This window comes from Pelophylax lessonae, assembly GCF_965119305.1.
Source record: "Pelophylax lessonae genome assembly, chromosome: 5".
In the NCBI taxonomy this organism is placed as follows: Eukaryota; Metazoa; Chordata; class Amphibia; order Anura; family Ranidae; genus Pelophylax; species Pelophylax lessonae.
The window spans coordinates 122661063-122678702 of record NC_138772.1 but is presented as its reverse complement, the minus strand read 5'-3'; the positions used below and the strand labels follow the sequence as shown (position 1 = coordinate 122678702).

Here is a 17640-nt window from a genome sequence, read left to right as displayed (position 1 = left end):
ACAACGGCGCTCAGCCTATCTGGAGGGAGAGACAACCAAGACTCCTGTGCACATAGCTGAATAGAGATGGGGTTTAGGTAAGCATTTGGGGGGGGGGGGCTTTTTATCTTAATGCGTAGAATGCATTTAGATAAAAAAAAACCTTCTGGCTTTACAATCACTTTAGGTTGCCTCAGGCTGGCCAATTAAAACGGCAGGGGATCGATACGTGGAAGCCGCTGGGCTAAAGATGTCAATGGCTGGCAGAGAGCTCCGTGGGAGTATAGTTTCATTATAACATCCTGAGAAAGTATGGTGCTTAGTGAAGACCTGACTGAAAGGAAGTAGACATGACTTGGGTATAAAGGATGCTTTTTTTTTTTGTTCTCGCCACTACTTCTTAAAAAAAAAAAAAAGGGAAACTAAATTTGCTATTTCAGCCTTTGCATTCTGCAGGACTAGAATAACTACCAGACAACTAATTTCTACTTTGTCAAAAGACATGACAGGGTTGGAAGTAACAAGCGTATAGCTTTACTTGTATCCCTGTGTGTTCCTCTGGGACAAGTTCACGGGTCATTTCCTTCTGACCTCTAATACCTTCCTATGAGTGTGAGGTCAGGTAAAGTCATTGTCAGAGCATAGAGCTGCAGTAGTATTCAGCATATCATCTGCTTGTTCTTAACTGAATCAGCACTGCGTCACTATAATGTGCTTGATTACTCACTGTGAAAAAAAATTAGTATTGTGTCCTTGCTGACCTCAGCCCTTGCCGTAATGACATTGAAAAACAGCAAGGCTCCTGTTGCTGAATCATTTTATGATGTAGGGAGAAGCAGTTTAAATACATTAAATAGTTTTAATGAATATTATGTTTCTTGCATAAATGTTTTCTTGTGACCTGCCATCAACTTTCCAAATCCCTTTACAGAAAACCTTTGTTTTTGCTGCTCATTAGATGTAAAATACTTGTTATACAGTAATTCTAGTCATACACCAAATACATTTATGCTATATGCTGATAAGATGCTCTTTGGCTGGAATTTTCATATTTTAAAATGGCTGACAGGGTCACTTTGAAGTAAAATGTTTTGAGGTATGATCCCCCTTTGTTTGTGCACCGTTTAGAGATCATGCAGGCAGCCCTAAGCTACTACATGGATGGGTTAATGGATGTCATCTGTCTTATTTCCTGTATAATTCTCCTGTCAGAAGACATACAGAGAACTCTTTGACCCAAATATTGGGAAGCAGAACAGGCCTGAAAAAAGTGGTTGCTGCACATACCCTTCGAGGGACAGCGCATCAAAGATGTTGTTGGGGGTAAGAGTGCTTATAAGCCCCAGCACAAGAAGCTTAGACCTCCCACAGGGAAGACAAAACCAGAGAAAATTCCCAGCTTAACTCGCCAACCAGTCTGCTGGCCAACTGAATTAACCTGTCCAACAGTATGCGTTAAAAACAGAGGTTTCGTTGGCACACATTTGCAAACACAGCTCACACAGGGAAGATCCTTCTCCAAGGCCAAGAAGAGTTCAATTGATCACTCCTGGGCCTTAGCCTAATAAGTTGGCTGTAAGTCAGGTGCCCAAATTAACGGAAAATATTCACTTCTAAATCCCAACCATGCTAACATATCCTCTTTAGCAAGAAGGCACGATTACACTTTCTAAAGTTGGGGAATGTCTCTTAGCCTTTGCATATATATGGACAGACAACATCTCAGATGGTTTCCAGAGGCCACAAGCTAGAGTTCTGGTCTCTGCCCCCTCCCTGGTTCATGTCTGCCAACCTGCTTATGTCAATGCAGTGTCAATAAATGAGAAAGAAAATTTGATTCATGTACTGTATTTCACTTTAATGTGGAACTATAGACAAAACTTTTTTTCATTTTGGATAGAGCAAGGGTGGGTTATAGCCTCTATCAGATTTATTTTTTCCGCCATCTTTGTCCAATTGCTGAGATTTCCCTTCACTTCCTGTCCCATTGCCAAACAGGAAGTGAGAGGAAATCCCTGCAAATTAAGAGAATTCCTTTGGGACCCCCAAGGTCATCAGAACTAATTTCCCCATTGGAATATTTCTCATCTATTACTTTTCTGGGGACAACCCAAAATTTGGGATTTTTTTTACTTTCACTTTCAACGTTAATGGTAAACAGGACAAACTGAGAGGGTTAATCCCCTTAACGGGGGCAGAGACAGCAATAAAAACTGAGAAGTGTTCTAATCCTTCTCCACTCTATCTAAAAGAAAAGGTTTTGTCTTTAGTTATACTTTAAATCATTTTCTTGGAGTTCATTGAGGGATAAAAGTCACACCTGTTATGTTTCTGAAATCTTGGTATTGCTTTCTATAAAACTGATGTATGCTGGGAGTAGTAGGTGTTATACTAGGCTAGGTAATGTTTTTTCCTTTCTGGAGTCCAAATCCTCCTGTGGGCAACAGTATAACCCATAGTCTCTGAATCCTATGTCCCTCAATGAACTCTAAGAAAATGATTTACAATAATCCAATTATTATTTCAAAAGGTTTGAGTTAATATGAATTAACACTTCGAAGATTTCCCCTAGGGCCAGCTATTACACGTATGTTAATTTTTTTAAGTTACGCATATTTTCTGCTGGTTTGTGTGTCAAAATTGAATTTGAAACAGATTGTTTTTTCTGAAACCGGCACTTTAGTTATTTATTGTGCTGACCATGATGTCCATGTATTTTGTCGTCTCAAGGTTTTGTAGATTCAGTGTTTTCTTTGACTTTGAAAGTGTACGTTGCTTTATTGGGCCTGGGACCCTAAATTGAATCTCTACATTTGTGCAAGTTTATCTGTAAAGTTGGCTAAATGTATAATTTGGTTATATAAACACATCTGACCCTTTACATGTCTGAACAATTTAAAAGTTATGAAGTGTGGCTTATAGCATGTGTATCTTTTGGTTTCCATCATTTTTACAGTTTTTTTTTTCAAATACCGTAAGAAATACAATAAAAATTTGTCAATGGGACTTTTTTTCAATGGGAACTGAAGAGGAATGTAAAAAATTGGGAAACCTTGTGTAGAATAAATGACATATACATTAAGAGTTGAAACAAATGGCTAATATGCAGTATGTGGGCAGGAGAATATGTGTGTGTGGCAGAATTTCTTGGCACATATTTTATTACATTATCATATTATAGATATTAAATAAGATATTACATATCTTAATTAAATCACAAAATTAAACAGCAAAAAGCTTTACACTTGTTTTATATTATCTCTGAAGTTATATTGTTTTACAGTGCTGCAAAGAAGGGTGGGAATTTAGAGTGTATTGCTTAGCTGATTATCACATATTTGAATAAATATATTGTACAAGCAAGTGGCGATTTTAAAATTAAAAAAGTTATGTGTGGTAAATAAACCTTTCAACTATTTTGATAGTATTATCCCTTTAAAATTTGGTTAATCTTTGGTTATGTTGAGCCACAATATGGATATTTTTTTAGGAAGTAATGCAGATCGAAATTACAGTTTTGCCAATGGAATTCAAATTGTGATGCTTCAAATGTAGTTTCAGAAATAAAAGCAAGTATCTGGATAGTTGCCATAAATAATATTTTCCTTTTATTCTGGCATTTACAAATATTCCCTATAGTGGATAAACTTTAACCTCATTAATATGGTATATCACCCCAGGCAATAAAATTATCCATCAACAAATTTTATTTATTGCATTTTTGTAAATCTTTTTATTTTTTGTTTGTATAAAGAGAAATCCTTTATTTCATGTTAACAAAGAACGCATTAAAAAAAAAAAAAAAAAAAAAAAAAAAAAAGCGAAGCTCTTTGACCTGGTTGATGGCTCATTCTTTTTCTAAGCCCTAAATGAGCCAATTATGGCGCTACCCAATTAGCAATTTACACTTTATACAACAAATTGCCTAAGGAATATGAGATCATAAAAATAACCTATTAAAAGTCCTAAAATAACATGTCAGTGAAATAATGGAAAATATTCACTCAAATTATTGCCTCTAAGCCTTCTATAGCTGAAACCCTGTGTACTTTAGGTAATGAAAAGTCTAGACTTTTTGGGGCCGTATTGCCAAGTGCTTGGCCTGGCGCTACTGAAATGCATGAGTGGCTGCGTTGGCAAAAACGTAAACTATACACATTTTATCTTCAATGTTAAATGTTTTTACATTTCAATTAATGTGTCAGAAGTGACACTTAATCGCACCTAGAATTAACATTTCCATTGAACTAATAAAATACGAAAAAATATCTGTATTAAATTGTAAAAGAATAGAAATCTCTTTGAAATGAAACAAGTACTGTGATCGTATGCGTATTGAATGCTAGACTGCCAGGTGTTCAGTGATGCAATGCAACAGTTATGTTAAAATAACGTTATTTGTGCTGCCAGCAAAAACACTTTGCCTTTGGCCACCATCAGATGCCCAGTTTAAAATTCCACTATGTGCAAACTCCCTTAATGTTTAAACCAGAGATGTACAAATGCCATTTTGATACAATTATATTTTGCTACGCCTTGCATTCATCTGTAATACATTTTCTTGCTGTTGATGTTTCCAAGAGTGGAAGCCTTAGCTGAAACGGTAAACTTAGAGAGATCTAATTGCTGAAATGAGCAGGGCATGCTGGGAAATGTAGTTGTTTCCTGACAGAGGGAGTGATTCAGGTCAGGGAAGGGTTTTTGCCCCCCATTCATTTGGGCATTAAAGAAACCTTTCATGGGAGAAACATGGAGGCTGATTTTGCTGAATTATTCTGTAAATGCTAATTTCCTGACTGTCATTCTGACAATCCATGCTTCAGTGATTTAATCCTCTGGACCATAACAACTATGCACAGCTAAACCTAAAAAAAAAAATCTTGGACTTTAACCACTTAAGCCCCGGAAGATTTTACCCCCTTCCTGACCAGAGGGTTTTTTGCGATTTTTTTTTTTACTGCGTGAATTTAATGGACAATTGCGCGGTCGTGCGACGCTGTACCTAAACGAATTTGACACCCTTTTTTTCCCCACAAACAGGGCTTTCTTTTGGTGGTATTTGATCACCTGTGCGATTTTTTGATCATGCGCTATAAACAAAAAAATAGTGTCAATTTTGCAAAAATAACAATATTTTTCACATTTTTTTATATGAAATTCCCCCCCCCCCCCAAAAAAAAATGTAAAAATCAAAATGTTTTAACATTTTCGGCCACTTTGTTTTTTGCTGCATACATTTGGTGAAAAAAATCGCAAAAAGCGTATTTTGATTGGTTTGCGCAAAAGTTATCGCGTTTACTAACAAAGGGAAAGATTTTTGTCATTTTTGGTGGGTTTTTTTTAACGAGTAATGGCGGCGATCTACGATTTTTTTTTGTGGTGCTGCGACATTGTGGCAGACAGATCGGACCCTTGACTGACATTTTTGACACTTTTGGGGTTACCAGTGACATTACTGCAGTAATCAGTGCTATACATATGCACTGTTACTGCAAAAATTACACTGGCAGGAAAGGGGTTAACTGTATTGGAGAGGGAGGGGTTAAGTGTGTCCTAGGGGCGTGTTTCTAACTGTGATGGGACATGGCTACTAGTGTAAAAACAGAGATCAACGGTCCTACATAGTAGAACCGTCTGATCTCCATTTTTACACAGGGGACAATGACAGGCGGCTTGTTTACATTAGCCACCTGCCTTTCTCCCTTCACGGCGAATGATCGCGAGTGACCGGCGGACATCAGGTCCGCCAGTCACACGCACTGACTTGTTAGGGAACAAGCCGGGGTGGGCGCGCTCCCGATATTGGCTCACAAGCCAGTGACAGGCTAGTGACGTACCGGTACGTCACTTTGCCTGGCCAGGGCTGACCGCCGCAGTATATGTACTTGCGGCGGTCGGCAACCGGTTAAGAATTCACTGGGTGAAATAGTCCATTGAAATCCATCGTAACTGAATATTAATTTTGTTTGTATTATTAATGTCTGATTAGGAAATGCAGAGTACATTATATGGGCAAATGTTTGTGGACAATTGACCACCGCACCTATGTAAGCTTTCTTGATTTCCTATTCCAAAATCATAGTCATTAACCAGTTCTGCCTCTGAAGAAATCCTATTGGATGAAACATGTCAGGCTGGACATTGTGATGCTGGTACGCTTTCTGAGCCGCAGCCACCAGTGTTGGTCATGTCACTTAAAAAAAGTAATTAGTTATAGTTACTATTTACTTCTCCCAAAAAGTAACTGAGTTAGTAACTGAGTTACATCAGTAAAAAAGTAACTAATTACCAGGAAAAGTAACTATTGCGTTACTTAAAAAAAAAAAAAATCAAATATGTCAAATAACTTGTATGAGTGGTATTTGCTGAGTGGTACTGGCTGGCTGTGTTGTACACTGGTACCTGCGTGGTACACTGCCGGTGTATAGGGTGGGTGGGTAGGTGTATATAGGGGTCAGTGGGTGTATAGGGTGGGTAGGTAGGTGTATATAGGGGCCAGTGGGTGTATAGGGTGGGTAGGTAGATGCATATGGGGGGGGGGGGGGTTGGTGGATGTACAGGGACAGTGCAGGGCTTTCACCGTTCTCACGGTTCCCCTCGGCCGTTCCGCTCTCCCTCTCCGCTCTCCTCTATGTCAGACATGCCAGTACCGCAGACAGCCCCGGCAGGGTCATAGAGGAGTGAGTAGGAATTACACTACTGCCATCTAGTGGCGGTAGATGTAATTGCGGTAACCATGCTTAAGTAATGGGAACAGCGTTACCGCAGGGGGAAAAGTAATCAATTAGATTACTAGTTACCCGCAAAAGTAACGCCGTTTACTTTAACGCTGTTATTCCCATCACTGGCGGCCACTGCTTTTACTTTCAAACTGCTTGATGTTCTATCATATTTGTAAGTAGAATTCTAATACATTTTTGAACTACTACCAAACAGGGCTTCATAATTATTGCCTCATTGTCTTTTTGATGGTGGCTCTCTCATTCATGAGAGCTTAGGCGGCCCTATCACAAATGTGTATAGACACTTTGAGGAGAAGAGGATAGCAGAAGAGGGGATTTGGATGGAAGGTCGCCCCTTCGCTGCTGGCTCTCCCCCTCTGTGGTTTTTTGTCATTTGCTCCATACATATGGTGGTCTGGTAAGCAGCCCCTTTAAGAGCACTTCTATGGTGTTGCGTGCCATCATCTCACATGACTGATGGTGATGGGATTTCATCTGTATGGACATTGGGCATATATTGCTTTTTCACTCAGTGCTGCATTTGGACTCTATTTTTATCTGTCTGCCGTCAAACAGATTTTATGCTAGCTTCTTGTTTAGCGTCTTTTTATGACTAGCGCGGATATTTCCATTTTACACTTTTTGTTTATTAACCAGTTCTGGAGCGGAAAGATTTTCCCGCTTAATGACCAGGCCATCATTTGCGATTCGGCACTGCGTTACTTTAACAGACAATTGCGCGGTCATGCGATGCTGTACCTAAATAAAATTGATGTCCTTTTTTTTCCCACAAATAGAGCTTTCTTTTGGTAGTATTTGATCACCTGTGCGATTTTTTTTGCGCTATAAAAGAGCGACAATTCTGAAAAAAAACAAAACAATATTTCTCACATTCTGGTATAGAACATTCCCAAAAAAAAATGTAAAAGTCAAAATGTTTTAACATTTTAGGCCAATTTGTTTTCTGCCACAAAATAAGCGTATTTTGATTGGTTTGCGTAAAAGTTATCGCGTCTACTTACTACAGGAAAGATTTATGTCATTTTTATTGTTTTTTTTTTTTTTTTTTTTTACTAGTAATGGCGGCGATCTGGGATTTTTTTGCGGGACTACGACATTGTGGCGGACAGATCGGACCCCTAACTGACATTTTTGACACTTTTGGGGGGACCAGTGACATTACTACAGTAATCAGTACTAAAATATGCACTGTCACTGTAATAATGACACTGGCAGGGAAGGGGTTAACACTGTGGGTGATCAAGGGGTTAAATGTGTACCTAGGGGCATGTTTCTAACTGTGGGGGGGGGCGTGGCTTGTGAAATTGCCATAGAGAACTGTATCCCTATATAGACGGATCACAGGAGCTCTGTGATCATTCCAGGGAGAAGAACAGTCAGCTGTGTTTACAACAGCTGACCGTTCTTCTCTCTCAGCGGGGAACGATCGCGGGTGTCAGGCAGCAATTAGAGCCGCCTGGCCTGTGCATCGGTTTCCCTGCTGACAAGCGGGTGGAGGATGCACGCTCGCCCCCTAGCTGCCTGCATGAGACCGATGTCTACCTACGGCGGGCTGTCGTTAAGTGGGTATTGACCAGGCCATTTTTTGCAATTCGGCACTGTGTTACTTTAACGGAAAATTGCACGGTCATGCAACACTGTACCAAAGTAAAATTGATGTTCTTTTTTTCCACAAATAGAGCTTTCTTTTGGGGGTATTGTGCAATTTATATTTTTTGTGCTATAAACAAAAAAAGAGCGACAATTCTGAAAAAAAAACAATATTTTTCATATTCTGAAAACAAAACAGAAAGAAAGGGGCGCTGCTATGGTGACAACTGACCACACCTATAAGGCGAATTGCAGCACCCACCAGTACAAGTATTCAAATGCTTGTGAAGTGAAAAAGGAATATATAAAACGGTGCGCTATTCAGGTGTGAAAGTACATGAATGCAGAAAATCCCATAAATGGCAATAAGAAAACAGAAAATAAATATGAAATAAATATGAAATATGTGATCTTATATGAGTTGATGAAGAAAAAGTCTAATATGGCAGGAATGATGTTTTGTCCTCCTAGAGCACAACTCGCAATAAATATGAAACACAAGGGGAGATCCATATTGAAATAAACAGCTAAAAGGTTTTATTGAACAATAGCAGATCTCACTCACATTAAAGAAAGGAACTGTGTATTTGTCTCTCCTCTCCACATGTAGCTAATCCTTAATTGCAATGTGGCAGCATGCCAGACAGTCAGCTGCCTGAATTTCTAAGGGATAAGTATAAGGATCAGTATAAAGCCGATACACCCAATCTCTCCGCAAGCCGGACGATCAGCTGTTTCCGTCACAGCGAGTGTGTAGAAAGCCTTCCATCACTAGCTCCTCCTACGCGTTGCGTCACAGTCACGTGACTTCCTCAGGGCTTCCCATCTGATCATAGGGACCTGTGATCCTGTATAGAAGGATCACAGGTGCTCTGTGATCATTTCAGAGAGAACAACAGTCAGCTGTGTTTACAACAGCTGACCTTCTTTCTCTCTCAGTGGGGAGCAATCGCGGGTGCCCGGCGACAATCTCCGCTTGCCCCCCCCCCCCCAGCATCACTCCCGCAAACCGACGTACCCCTACATTTTTTGCACAGCTGAGCCAGCCCTGCCGCAGTAAAAAGTGGTGAAGGAAATTTTAAACCCTCAGTTTTTAGGCACTTTCAGCAGCTGATGTAATCATTTACTGATTATGTAGCTTCTTTCTTTAAATCCTTGCCTGTTTAACCTGGTCCCATGACTGCTGTCATGCAGATGCCAGGTTTCCTGCTTCAGGGTGGCTCCTTTCTCTTGCAGAATCCTTTGGGGTCACCCTTGCATTAAAGGGCTGTATTTGAATCTATCTCCATACACTGTGTACATCAGTAGAAAAACACAGCTCTGTAGCTCAAGATGGCAAGGCATTTGCTTGTTCCTCCTCCTCCTTCCCCCTTCCTTCTCCAAGCTAACAGACTGACTGGAGACTGCACTGTCCACCGTTAACTTTTTCCTAAGAAAACTGGAAGTTCAGGAAAACAGCAGGAAGAGAGCAGGAGCCAGCAGCATCCCCTGTGCTACTGTGGGTAAAAAACAAAACCTAATAAAACATGCTTTGGGGTCTGCCACTATATACCTATATGTGTTCCCACATATACCAAGACTGTGAATGTAAAAAAACGTGGTGTAGTGCTACCCCTATGATAAGCAATAAATGAAAAACCGTGACATACACAATGGGTTAACTCAAATAAATCATGCTAATAGTAAATATACAATTCTCTGTAGTGAATATATCATGTCAAACTATGGACTACAAACTCCCACCTAAAATATCTATATAGTCATAAATACACTTGCTCAGTGATACAATACCATGCCGTGCAAATAAAATAAACAAATGAAAAAAAGTCTAGTGTATAATTACACTCTTCTGTGAACTGTGTGTAGGTAAACACAAAGCACTCTTCTATGAACTGGATGTGAATGAACACAAATCACCGCAGGTGACTCATTGAGGAAGTTACGTGACAAGCGACGAAATGTGTTGGGGGGAACATAGTGACGTCATTGAAAATTGTAAACTGCAAGTGCTGAGCTAGGAGATTTAAAAAATAGTTTACTAGGGAAAATATTTTATTGTTCTCATTGTGTTAAACAAGAAAATGCTATGGGGTTAATATCACTTTAAGGTTCGAAGGTGCACAAAATGAAGGTACTGTGTGCTTTATGATTAACAGTAGCCTTCCTCCTTTACCCTTCCTGACCTAACTGAGCCTAATTTAGAAGTTTTTGCCATTTATTCTATTTATACAGATTGTGGCCCTGAGATTCCTGTGTTCCAGTGTTTCTTTAAACGTACATCTGAAACTTTAGAATTAATGCTTTGTACAGTGATTATACTCTTGGTAACCTGCGCTGTGTTTCTTTTGATCAGGGACTAAAGTAAACTTCATGCTAAGAGTTCATCGCCTGGAGAAATATCCACTGGATCTGTATTATTTAGTTGATGTCTCCGCCTCAATGGATTCCAGTATAAAAAAGCTGAACTCCATTGGTCTTGACTTATTTCAGAAAATGACGGACTTCTCTCCTGACATTCGTTTTGGATTTGGATCATTTGTAGATAAACCTGTTTCACCTTATATTAGTATTCATCCTGACAGAATAAAGAATCAGTGCAGGTACGTATAAAACACTTTAGAGACCATTCAGATATTACAAGGCGTTACCATTTAGACCTGTCTGTTCTTTGTTGCATTAATGTGCATTTCGTCACTTTGAGGTGCATTGCCTTATGGCAGCTTAATCATTTTCAAAGCCCATTCTTTTTAATGCACAAAAAACTGACGTATCATTTTTTTTTTTGATGCCACGCACTAAAGCACATGGCAGATGGTTGTGGTGCACTGAAATACATGTATGTTGCAGCTGGATTGCCTTAAAGCAGAGTTCCAGCCTATTTTGCAACTTTAGTGATTCCTGGAGTTCTCGCTATGCTGATCAACAATTGGGCATTTTCAATTTTTTTTGGGGGTCCCTTACCTTATTTTCAGGGCATTTTTGATTGTACTTCCTCCTTCTCCCCCCTCTGTGGCCACGGCCACCAACATCACTTCCGCCTTTGCATTGCATCCTGGGAGCTGTTTGTCAACACTCCCAGGAGGCTGGATTCAGGAAGAATTCCCAGAACACTCCCTGGAATCAGGAAGAAGGACACAGCAGATTACACTGCGGCTTCACATGCCCACATCCAAGATGGCCGCACCCAGACAGCGTTTTTAAAAGTAAGATTTTGACTAAAATCCAATACTGTACACCTTGTAAGTATGAGAATAGCGGTTCTGTAAAGGGCGATGGATTAGTATTATAGGGGTATTTTTAGTTAAAAAAAGGTATTGAGGCCGGAACTCCACTTTAATGCGTTGGAGTGTCATTCAGAATGTATGGCACCGCAATGCGCTAACTCACATAACATGCATGCTACCACAGCCACTTTCCTATAACAGACCATTTTACTGGTATTGGGGGCCACATTTTTAAAGTATGCACGTACTGCACCTATCAATGTGACATCTAGACTATTCTGATTAAATGAACTTCTGTGCATGGTTTTGTGAAAAATGGAGGTGTCTTTTCTAATATGAAGGGGAACCTTGATATGATGGAATGACCACCATTCTATTTTTTTTTTTTTGACATTGGAATAAACATTTTCCTGTATATGTGCCACCTTTTACTCTGGGTCAGGGAGCCAGAGAGAGGACTGAAGTGAGCAAGAGTGGTCTTTTGAAGATTAGCGTTGAGTTGACCTGTCACACCCATGATTCTCAGAGATCTCTCTGTAGTATCACATATAGCACCTTAGGGTTTGGTCATACTTGGGGCACTGTCATGGTAAATGATCTAGTTCATGCAAAATGTATGGACATAAAAATGCATTAGTTCAAGGCATTTGCTAAAATCAACATGTTGCAATGTCCTGCAATGAGTCCTGCATGCTAAATTTCAGGCGTGTTGACCTACAGTTTGCCATTTATAGCCTAACTCCAGTAAATTTTTACTTTTTCATTTTGGTTTTGGATAGAATACAAAGTGGTGAACATGTTATTTTTAGTTTTTATTTGTTATTTCTAAGACTCCCATTCAGTGGCGGCCCGTGCATAGGGGGCGCCAGAGCGCCGCCCCCCCTACCCCCTAAAAAAAAAAAGAAAAAAAAATAGAAAAAAAAAATTACAAAAAGAACAAATAAAGTTTTGAAAAAAAAAAATCGTGTTTGCAGACCAATGCGATGGGCCTGGTGGCTATGGGGGGGGGTGGGGTTTACGACCAGAAGAGGCGCCAATTGGCTGCCTTCTGGGGGCGTAACCTGGGCGCAGGAAAAAGCGCTGAGCCACCCCCACCTTCGTGATATCCTGGCTGTGATTGGTCCAGTCTCCAGCCTGGACCACTCATCATCCAGGACATCGCTGACTCGCAATGGGGGCGTCCCCGCCCGATCTCCTTCCCGCCGCCTGGACCGGAAGACAGAAGACTGAAGAGGAGGACGTCCACGGCGCTGCTCGTCTCGGTTCCCGGAATCCCGCCATCCTGCCGCCATCAGAAGGTAAGTGATTGAAGCAGCCGCGGTGTACGCTAGCGGATCCTGCCTGCCAGTAGTGGTGTTGGCCAGTGTGACACTGACAGGACCCAGGGGGGACGATCCGGCTGTGCAGGTAAAGAGCAGATGTCAGTGCAGTGCCAGGATGGAAGTAGTGTGGGCACAGTGTGTGTCATCCTGGGTGATGATGGATCGGAGCCCCCTCCCCAGTGAGACTCATGTCCTGTTATCCCCGGAGTAGTCCAGGTCTCAGGATTATAAGCAGGATCTGGACATATCCCATACTCTGATTTCTACAGATTTCAGCAGATCAGCCCCCCTCCCCTATAATAATAATAACTATAACTGCCCCCCTCCTTATAAAAACAGACAATCTTCATCTCCCTTTGTATTTGATGTTATCATTACCAGGTAATGCATTATGAGAAGGCAGACATGCTTTGTTTCTAACTGTAAAATGTGTATTACTGTAGTATGTGTACAGTGACAGCATCAAAATCTGAATTTATGGCCAGGCCTCTAACCCCTTATTATTGGGATATATACTGAGAGACACCTTAATATGGGATGTACTGAGAGTGGGAGACCCCCTATTATGGATATACTGGGAGACCCTCTATTTTATTACATGGGTTCTCTCAGCATATACCAGAATAGGGGTCTCTCAGTATATATCCCATATGTGGGGGGTCACTTTCAGTCAGTGTATCCCATAATAGGGTGTCTCTCACAGTATATCCCATAATAGGGCCCCTGTTCCCTCTTATGGGATATACTAGTACTGATGGACCCCTTAATATGTGATATATTGGGAGAATTTGTTCACGCAAGCGAAATACAGGGGGCAAAATGGGTGGAGTCTGTAAGGGGTGTGGCTTCTGAGAAGTGGGATGGGTCAAATAGAAGGGCGGGGTCTTGCGCCCCACCTTTTTAAAACTTCACCAGCCGCCACTGCTCCTATTTGAGATGTTTTGCCTCACTTTCTGTCCATGTGACATCCTTACAAGAAATGGGGGTATGGGCACCACCGGGACTTTTTTTGTCTGCAAAGGAGATTTGTCATCACATCCTATCCAGTTAACGGAAAGCTCTCCAGTAGATAGCAGATGGCAATAAGAACTTGATAAAGGTTGTAATTCTTTTCTGCTCTATTCAAGATGAACAAAAATGGTTTGTTGTGACAAACATCCACACATTTAGAACAAAATTGCCATGTTTTCCTCAAATAAAAAATCACCAGCCACTTTTATAGGTACACTTTGCTAGTACCGGGATGGACCCCCTTTTGCCTTTAGAACTGCCTTAATTCTTTATGGTGTAGATTCAACAAGGTGTTTGGAAACATTCCTCAGAGATTTTGGTCCATATTGACATGATAGCATGTTGCTGCAGATTTTTCAGCTGCACATCCATAATGCAAATTTCCTGTTCAACCACATCCAAAAGGTGCTCTGCTGGATTGAGATCTGGTGACTGCGGAGGCCATTGGAGTACAGTGAGCTCTCATTGTCATGTTCAAGAAACCAGTTTAAAATGATTTGAGCTTTGGGATATGGTGAATTATCCTGCTTGAAGTAGTCATCAGAAGATGGGCACACTGTAGTCATAAAGGGATGGACAGTGTGCCAAGAAAATATCCCCCACACCATTACACCACCGCCACCAGCCTTCACCATTGATACAAGGCAGGATGGATCCATGCTTTCATGTTATTTACGCCAAATTCTGACTCTACCATCTGAATGTTGCAGCTGAGATCAAGACTCATCACACCAGGGAACGTTTTTCCAGCCTTCTATGGTCCAATTTTGGTTAACCTGTGCAAGTTGTAGCCTCAGTTTCCTGTACTTAGCTGACAAAAGGGGCACCTTGTGTGGTCTTCTGCTGCTGTAGCCCATCTGCTTTACTGTTCAATGTGTTGTGCGTTCAGAGATGGTATTCTGCATACCTTGGTTGTAACAAATGGTTATTTGAGTTACTGTTGCCTTTCTATCATCTCAAACCAGTCTGCCCATTCTCATCTGACATCAACAAGGCATTTTCATCCACACAACTGCCACTCACTGGATATGTTCTCTTCCTCGGACCATTCTCTGTAAACCCTAGAGATGATTGTGAGGGAAAATTCCATTAGATCAGCAGTTGTTGAACTACTCAGACCCCATTCTCATGCTTAGTTTGAACTTCAGCAAGTTGTCTTCACCACATCTAATTGCCTAAATGCACTGAGTTGCCGCCATGTGATTGGCTAATTAGCAATTTGTGTTATCAGACAATTGAACAGGTGTACCTAATAAAGTGGCTGGTGAGTGTATGTAGTTCCTTTATCATCAGCGCCACCTATTGGCCATCGTGGCTTTCTTCCTGATTAAAATAATCATGGAAAAAAAAGCATTATGATCACTGGATGGAACTGGCAATAAAGGAATTACATATATTAGAGAAAATACAGTGATTTCCGTTCTAAATATGCAGATGTTTGTAACATATGCACAGCAATTGTTTTTACACATAGACCCCTATATGTCTAAAATGCATGTCAGTAAAAAGTCATTAAAACGCACATTAGTACATGTTGAGTTTAATGAATGATAATAAAGCTCTCTGTATGCTGTCACAAAATTTTAGGAAATAAATAGTCATACAATTTCCCTGTTTTTCTATGAGTGATGTGTTTATTAGAAGATTCTGCATGTAGTAACACAGAATGCTTTATTTTGTGCATACAAAGCCTGTTTTGTGTATACTGGGAGAAAAGAAAATGAAAGTTTGTCTATAAAATTCATTTTGAGTCCAGTTAAAAAATGAAAACAAAATGCTAAGTGGTTGCCATGGCTGGCAATCTTTCCTCTACTTCTTGAGTAACAGTAATTGTATTAGCAGGAGAACATTTGTGAATATCGTATGGATAGAATTCATAGTGAGATAGTAGTCAAAGACAGGAAAGAAAGAGGCAGTCCAACTCATCCAACTCTTCCATTACAGATCATCTAAGGGCAGTATTTCTCAACCTTTTTACCCCAGATGGCCACTTGAAATAATTCAGGTCTCAGGGTTTTGTGCTAAAATTAAGTCATCAAGGATCAGTGGGCAAAAATAGAACTGATCAAATTCGAAGGGGGTGTTTCTGCGCAAAAAATTGATGGATTGATTTATGATAAAGTAAGAAAAAGCAGCTAACACAAAATCAACCAACAGTGATTCATAGAAACCATAATAATAAAGTGTAGCGCTAAAAATGTGAATAACTAGTGAGAAAAATTAATCCACAAACAACAATATTAGGATAGTGTCCAAGATAAATTATGGTGAGTAAGATCACAGAGGATAATACAAGTCCAAATAAATCCAGGTGCAAAATACTGTGAGAAACGTTCCTTCCAGTGACACCCAGGGAAAGTGTAGGATGGGGACACCACAGTGCACAAATGAAAAGACCAGCTTACCAGAATGCCATGGCTACTCAAATGAATGAGAAAGCCTCTCCCAGCATGTAGATATACAACCATACATCGGTGAATCCAAGAAGGTGGGTGATACCTCTTAATCTCTCTTAATCACTCCGTTTGGTCAGATAAATATATGAAGGGAAATGAAGACAAAGGACCATACAGTAGTGTAATCCCGTAAACCACATATAGTATATTTACTGCTGTGAATGCTGTTTGGATACACTCGGGACTGCGCGATCGAACTTTCAGCTGTCTATTTTATGTGCCTGCATATGTCTTCTACATTGTGAGTAGTGTTTTTAATAAATATACTATATGTGGTTTACGGGATTACACTATGGTCCTTTGTCTTCATTTCCCTCCATATATTTATCTGACCAAACGGAGTGATTAAGAGAGATTAAGAGGTATCACCCACCTTCTTGGATTCACCGATGTATGGTTGTATATCTACATGCTGGGAGAGGCTTTCTCATTCATTTGAGTAGCCATGGCGCTCTGGTAAGCTGCTCTTCTCATTTGTGCACTTAGGTGTCCCCATCCTACACTTTCCCTGGGTGTCACTGGAAGGAACGTTTCTCACAGTATTTTGCACCTGGATTTATTTGGACCGCGATTATTTATTATTTTATTTATTTGGACAGAATCACCGCGACTCTGCCTGCGATCCGTAAATCATTGCAAATCGCTGGATGCCTGTGCGATGCCCGTGATTTGCAATGGCACCCCAAATGCTATGCAATGTTGCCGCGATTTGGCATGATGCACACAAGAAGCTCTTGTACCTTTTTTGGGCGTCATGCGTCCCGCAATTCTGTTTGTGCGATGTTACCGCGATTCGGCAGGTGGAAAATCACGACAACATCGCACAGCGTTGGGGTGCCATTGCAAATCACGGGCATCGCACAGGCGTCCCACAATTTGCAATGATTTCCGGATCGTGGGCAGAATCACAGTGATTCTGCCCTGATCCGCTGCGCCCACATGTGAACGTAGCCTTAGTGGGGCATAGACAGATCGAAATTCAGCAGGTTCCTGAATTTCAGTCCATCTATGGGAAGGTTGGTTGTACTTAAGACAACTTCAGTACAATCAGCCTGTCAGGTTTTTTCTCCATACTATTACTGCCCCTGGCTATAGCCAGCAGCAGTGATCATTGTATTCTGACACCCGGGAAACCTCCCGCTGTCACAATACAATAGCACAGTCAGTGTTGATGGGGGAATTGAGCGATTTTCTTTCCTTTAACCAAAAAAATTGCATAATGTATGGGCAACCTTAGCCAGGTTTTAGGACTTGACAACTCTACTATAAAGGTACAGTCACTAACCTGCATGTACACATAGACAGATTGATTAGC

The 17640-nt window shown here is 40.7% G+C and overlaps 1 protein-coding gene across 1 annotated transcript in view; it reads left to right on the top strand.

The window, feature by feature from the left end:
* ITGB8 (integrin subunit beta 8) overlaps positions 1-17640 on the top strand; it is a 198611-nt gene that overhangs the window by 125785 nt on the left and 55186 nt on the right. The window contains exon 4 of the mRNA XM_082258511.1: positions 10666-10912. Coding sequence (XP_082114637.1) covers positions 10666-10912 — 247 coding nt within the window. The remainder of the gene's footprint in view (positions 1-10665; positions 10913-17640) is intronic.